Source organism: Microchirus variegatus (genome assembly GCF_963457635.1).
Source record: "Microchirus variegatus genome assembly, chromosome: 3".
NCBI classification, from domain to species: Eukaryota; Metazoa; Chordata; class Actinopteri; order Pleuronectiformes; family Soleidae; genus Microchirus; species Microchirus variegatus.
This window is the reverse complement of record NC_139804.1, coordinates 332907-340000: the sequence shown is the minus strand read 5'-3', so window position 1 is coordinate 340000 and position 7094 is coordinate 332907. Positions and strand designations below refer to the sequence as shown.

At 42.4% G+C, this 7094-nt stretch overlaps 1 protein-coding gene across 1 annotated transcript in view; it reads left to right on the top strand.

Moving 5' to 3' along the window:
* The window catches only part of LOC310924832 (histone H4 transcription factor), a 9352-nt gene extending 2258 nt beyond the window's left edge, over positions 1–7094 (top strand). Inside the window, exons 4-10 of the mRNA XM_083886675.1 lie at positions 1–41; positions 262–414; positions 529–603; positions 1720–1840; positions 5740–5878; positions 5969–6093; positions 6303–7094. The exon at positions 1–41 is cut by the window's left edge and continues 71 nt beyond it. Coding sequence (XP_083742801.1) covers positions 1–41; positions 262–414; positions 529–603; positions 1720–1840; positions 5740–5878; positions 5969–6093; positions 6303–6810 — 1162 coding nt within the window. The 3' untranslated portion in view covers positions 6811–7094. The remainder of the gene's footprint in view (positions 42–261; positions 415–528; positions 604–1719; positions 1841–5739; positions 5879–5968; positions 6094–6302) is intronic.

Here is a 7094-nt window from a genome sequence, read left to right as displayed (position 1 = left end):
TCTTCCACAGCAGCAACAGGCTTTGTTCTGTCAGTGGACAGGTAAGATGTCTCTTTGTCTCTTTGTCTCTTTGTCTCTTTGACTGGACAACTGTCTTTTCTAATGACGACAAACAAATGCGACAATGAAAATGTATGACAGATGGTGACCTTTGTGTCTCTTTGTATCTTTGTGTCTTTGTGTCTCTTTGTGTCTCTGTCTCTTTGTGTCTCTGTGTCTCTGTGTCTCTGTCTCTTTGTGTCTCTGTGTCTTTGTGTCCAGGCTGTGACGCCTTCTTTAAGATCAGATATCGTCTCAGAGAACACTTACGCACTCACACTCAGCAGAGACTCGTGGCCTGTCCTACATGTGGAAGTTTGTTCTCCTGCAACACAAAACTCTACGATCATCTACACAGACAAGCTACACCTGTTGGTGAGAGACACACACACACACACACACACACACACACACACACACACAGAGACACACACACAAAGACACACCCACACACACAGTGAATGTCATCATCATGTTTGTCTTTAACAGATTCTCTGGTTTGTGAACACTGTGGAAAATCTTTCTCCAGTGAGAGACTTTTGAGAGACCACGTCCGTCAACATGGTGAGATGACAGGGTGAATGTGTGTGTGCGGATGACGGGGTGAATGTGTGTGTGCAGATGACGGGGTGAATGTGTGTGTGCAGATGACAGAGTGAATGTGTGTGTGCGGATGACAGGGTGAATGTGTGTGTGCGGATGACAGGGTGAATGTGTGTGTGCAGATGACGGGGTGAATGTGTGTGTGCAGATGACAGAGTGAATGTGTGTGTGCAGATGACAGAGTGAATGTGTGTGTGCGGATGACAGGGTGAATGTGTGTGTGCGGATGACGGGGTGAATGTGTGTGTGCGGATGACGGGGTGAATGTGTGTGTGCGGATGACAGGGTGAATGTGTGTGTGCAGATGACAGAGTGAATGTGTGTGTGCAGATGACAGGGTGAATGTGTGTGTGCGGATGACGGGGTGAATGTGTGTGTGCAGATGACGGGTTGAATGTGTGTGTGCGGATGACGGGGTGAATGTGTGTGTGCGGATGACGGGGTGAATGTGTGTGTGCGGATGACAGGGTGAATGTGTGTGTGCGGATGACGGGGTGAATGTGTGTGTGCGGATGACAGGGTGAATGTGTGTGTGCGGTTGACGGGGTGAATGTGTGTGTGCAGATGACGGGGTGAATGTGCGTGTGCGGATGACGGGGTGAATGTGCGGATGACGGGGTGAATGTGCGTGTGCGGATGACGGGGTGAATGTGTGTGTGCGGATGACAGAGTGAATGTGTGTGTGCGGATGACGGGGTGAATGTGTGTGTGCAGATGACAGGGTGAATGCGTGTGTGCGGATGACAGGGTGAATGCGTGTGTGCAGATGACAGGGTGAATGTGTGTGTGCAGATGACAGAGTGAATGTGTGTGTGCAGATGACAGGGTGAATGTGTTTATCATGAATAACTGCAGTGAATCATGAATCTAAACCTTTCTGAACTGAAATAAGAGAATCATCCTGTTTATTTGTCGTTTGTCTGTTGTTTATTTGTTGTTGTTTGTCTGTTATTTGTCGTTTGTTTGTTTGTCTGTTGTTTGTCTGTTTTTTTGTTTGACTGTTGTTTGTTTTTTGTTTGTTTGGCTGTTATTTGTTGGTAATTTGTCTCTGTTGTTTATTTGTTGTTTGTTTGTCAGTGAACCAGGTCAAGTGTCCGTTCTGTGACATGAGCTGTACGACGTTAGCTGCTCTGAAAATCCATATCCGCTTCCGTCACTGTGACGACAGACCGTTCCCATGTGACTTCTGTGATAAAAGGTAAACAAACAAACAAATAGACCGTTCCCATGTGACTTCTGTGATAAAAGGTAAACAAACAAACAAACAAACAAACAGACCGTTCCCATGTGACTTCTGTGATAAAAGGTAAACAAACAAACAAACAAACAGACCGTTCCCATGTGACTTCTGTGATAAAAGGTAAACAAACAAACAAACAAACAGACCGTTCCCATGTGACTTCTGTGATAAAAGGTAAACAAACAGGCCGTTCCCATGTGACATCTGTGATAAAAGGTAAACAAACAAACAAATAGACCGTTCCCATGTGACTTCTGTGATAAAAGGTAAACAAACAAACAAACAAACAGACCGTTCCCATGTGACTTCTGTGATAAAAGGTAAACAAACAAACAGACCGTTCCCATGTGACTTCTGTGATAAAAGGTAAACAAACAAACAAACAAACAGACCGTTCCCATGTGACATCTGTGATAAAAGGTAAACAAACAAACAAACAGACCATTCCCATGTGACTTCTGTTATAAAAGGTAAACAAATAAACAAATAGACCGTTCCCATGTGACTTCTGTGATAAAAGGTAAACAAACAAACAAATAGACCGTTCCCATGTGACTTCTGTGATAAAAGGTAAACAAACAAACAAACAAACAGACCGTTCCCATGTGACTTCTGTGATAAAAGGTAAACAAACAAACAAACAGGCCGTTCCCATGTGACTTCTGTGATAAAAGGTAAACAAACAAACAAACAGACCATTCCCATGTGACTTCTGTTATAAAAGGTAAACAAACAAACAAACAAACAAATAGACCGTTCCCATGTGACTTCTGTGATAAAAGGTAAACAAACAAACAAACAAACAAACAGACCGTTCCCATGTGACTTCTGTGATAAAAGGTAAACAAACAAACAGACCGTTCCCATGTGACTTCTGTGATAAAAGGTAAACAAACAAACAAACAGACCGTTCCCATGTGACTTCTGTGATAAAAGGTAAACAAACAAACAAACAAACAGGCCGTTCCCATGTGACTTCTGTGATAAAAGGTAAACAAACAAACAAACAGACCATTCCCATGTGACTTCTGTTATAAAAGGTAAACAAACAAACAAACAAATAGACCGTTCCCATGTGACTTCTGTGATAAAAGGTAAACAAACAAACAAACAAACAAACAAACAAACCGTTCCCATGTGACTTCTGTGATAAAAGGTAAACAAACAAACAAATAGACCGTTCCCATGTGACTTCTGTGATAAAAGGTAAACAAACAAACAAACAAACAAACAGACCGTTCCCATGTGACTTCTGTGATAAAAGGTAAACAAACAAACAAACAAACAGACCGTTCCCATGTGACTTCTGTGATAAAAGGTAAACAAACAAACAAACAAACAGACCGTTCCCATGTGACTTCTGTGATAAAAGGTAAACAAACAGGCCGTTCCCATGTGACATCTGTGATAAAAGGTAAACAAACAAACAAATAGACCGTTCCCATGTGACTTCTGTGATAAAAGGTAAACAAACAAACAAACAAACAAACAGACCGTTCCCATGTGACTTCTGTGATAAAAGGTAAACAAACAAACAGACCGTTCCCATGTGACTTCTGTGATAAAAGGTAAACAAACAAACAAACAAACAGACCGTTCCCATGTGACATCTGTGATAAAAGGTAAACAAACAAACAAACAGACCATTCCCATGTGACTTCTGTTATAAAAGGTAAACAAATAAACAAATAGACCGTTCCCATGTGACTTCTGTGATAAAAGGTAAACAAACAAACAAATAGACCGTTCCCATGTGACTTCTGTGATAAAAGGTAAACAAACAAACAAACAAACAGACCGTTCCCATGTGACTTCTGTGATAAAAGGTAAACAAACAAACAAACAGGCCGTTCCCATGTGACTTCTGTGATAAAAGGTAAACAAACAGACCATTCCCATGTGACTTCTGTTATAAAAGGTAAACAAACAAACAAACAAACAAATAGACCGTTCCCATGTGACTTCTGTGATAAAAGGTAAACAAACAAACAAACAAACAAACAGACCGTTCCCATGTGACTTCTGTGATAAAAGGTAAACAAACAAACAAACAGACCGTTCCCATGTGACTTCTGTGATAAAAGGTAAACAAACAAACAAACAGACCGTTCCCATGTGACTTCTGTGATAAAAGGTAAACAAACAAACAAACAAACAGGCCGTTCCCATGTGACTTCTGTGATAAAAGGTAAACAAACAAACAAACAGACCATTCCCATGTGACTTCTGTTATAAAAGGTAAACAAACAAACAAACAAACAAATAGACCGTTCCCATGTGACTTCTGTGATAAAAGGTAAACAAACAAACAAACAAACCGTTCCCATGTGACTTCTGTGATAAAAGGTAAACAAACAAACAAATAGACCGTTCCCATGTGACTTCTGTGATAAAAGGTAAACAAACAAACAAACAAACAAACAGACCGTTCCCATGTGACTTCTGTGATAAAAGGTAAACAAACAAACAAACAAACAGACCGTTCCCATGTGACTTCTGTGATAAAAGGTAAACAAACAAACAAACAAACAGACCGTTCCCATGTGACTTCTGTGATAAAAGGTAAACAAACAGGCCGTTCCCATGTGACATCTGTGATAAAAGGTAAACAAACAAACAAATAGACCGTTCCCATGTGACTTCTGTGATAAAAGGTAAACAAACAAACAAACAAACAAACAGACCGTTCCCATGTGACTTCTGTGATAAAAGGTAAACAAACAAACAAACAAACAGACCGTTCCCATGTGACTTCTGTGATAAAAGGTAAACAAACAAACAAACAAACAGACCGTTCCCATGTGACATCTGTGATAAAAGGTAAACAAACAAACAAACAGACCATTCCCATGTGACTTCTGTTATAAAAGGTAAACAAATAAACAAATAGACCGTTCCCATGTGACTTCTGTGATAAAAGGTAAACAAACAAACAAATAGACCGTTCCCATGTGACTTCTGTGATAAAAGGTAAACAAACAAACAAACAAACAGACCGTTCCCATGTGACTTCTGTGATAAAAGGTAAACAAACAAACAAACAGGCCGTTCCCATGTGACTTCTGTGATAAAAGGTAAACAAACAAACAAACAGACCGTTCCCATGTGATTTCTGTGATAAAAGGTAAACAAACAAACAAACAAACAGGCCGTTCCCATGTGACTTCTGTGATAAAAGGTAAACAAACAAACAAACAGACCATTCCCATGTGACTTCTGTTATAAAAGGTAAACAAACAAACAAACAAACAAATAGACCGTTCCCATGTGACTTCTGTGATAAAAGGTAAACAAACAAACAAACAAACAAACAAACCGTTCCCATGTGACTTCTGTGATAAAAGGTAAACAAACAAACAAATAGACCGTTCCCATGTGACTTCTGTGATAAAAGGTAAACAAACAAACAAACAAACAAACAAACAGACCGTTCCCATGTGACTTCTGTGATAAAAGGTAAACAAACAAACAAACAAACAGACCGTTCCCATGTGACTTCTGTGATAAAAGGTAAACAAACAAACAAACAAACAGACCATTCCCATGTGACTTCTGTGATAAAAGGTAAACAAACAAACAGACCGTTCCCATGTGACTTCTGTGATAAAAGGTAAACAAACAAACAGTTGTTTACAATTCAGTTTTTAATCCACTTTTAAATCACATTTATCACTCTCACAGTTGTCCTCTCGTCCTCTCACAGTTGTCCTCTGACAGTCGTCCTCTCACAGTTGTCCTCTCGTCCTCTCACAGTCGTCCTCTCACAGTTGTCCTCTCGTCCTCTCACAGTCGTCCTCTCACAGTTGTCCTCTCGTCCTCTCACAGTTGTCCTCTCACAGTTGTCCTCTCGTCCTCAGGTTTAAGAATCAGAGGGACTTACACAAACACACTGAGGTCCATAACGAGGGGACAGTTTATCGCTGCACCGTCCAAGGTTGTGATTATTCCTGTCACACTTTTCCAACCCTGACTCATCACTTTAAGAGAGCTCACCAGGTTTGACGCGTCATTGTTGACCATGTTTCTGGTTGTTTACGTTGTTTACCATGTTTACGTTGCTGTTGTTGTTGTTGTTGTTGACGCCAGGTCGGAGGGATGTCCAAATATAAATGTCACATCTGTGATAAAGTTTTCTCCTGGTGTTACACTCTGACTCTGCACCTGAGGAACAAACACCAGCTCAAGTGGCCGTCAGGACACTCACGCTTCAGGTCAGTCCTGTCTGTCCACGACCACGTCTGTCCACGTCTGTCTCTGTGACGTTGTCCTCTCGTCTGTCCACATCTGTCTCTGTGACGCTGTCCTCTCGTCTGTCTCTGTGACGCTGTCCTCTCGTCTGTCCACATCTGTCTCTGTGACGCTGTCCTCTCGTCTGTCCACATCTGTCTCTGTGACGCTGTCCTCTCGTCTGTCCTCTCAGGTACAGGAAGGACGTGGACGGCTTCTTGAAGGTGAACATGGTGAGGTTTGAGACGGTCGAAGTGACGAAGGAGATCATGAAGAACATGAACATGAAGAACAAAAAGTCTCCGAGTCTTCGCAGGAGCAGCAGGAGGAGGAGGACGGCGGTAACCACGGTAACCACGGTGACCGCAGAGACGTCTGAGAGCGGCCGTAGTTCTCCTGCAGGCTCCTCCTCTGCCTCCTCCAGCTCCTCCTCATCCTCCGCCTCCTTCTCCTCAGAGGAGGAGGTGGAGGACGAGGACGTGTCGTCTCAGCCGAGTCCCAGAAACAGTGAGTCTCCAGTTTACTGTGTGATGAGTTCTATTCCTCACATCGACCACCAGGCGGCGGGCTTCACTCACCATGACCCCAACGACCTCAACGACCCCAACGACCTCAATGACCTCAACGACCCCAACGACACAACGACAGCTGTTCAGGCTCTGACTGAAGTGGCCCGAGGCCTCGGCATGGACGTGGTCTGACCTCTGACCTTCACTGACCTTCACTGACCTCTGACCTTCTCTGACCTTCTCTGACCTTCTCTGACCTTCTCTGACCTTCTCTGACCTTCTCTGACCTCTGACCTCCACAGGTCAGTAGACGAGTCTGTCGTCCAGAGTTTGTCGAGATGTTTCTCCAGAATCAGCTGATGTTTAAACAGGAAGTCATTTTGTGTGACTCAGCGTTTCTGTGAATGTTTTTATGCTGATGTCATTGTTGATTTGATTTCTTTCAAATGTTGTTGAATTTTATTGATCTTAACATT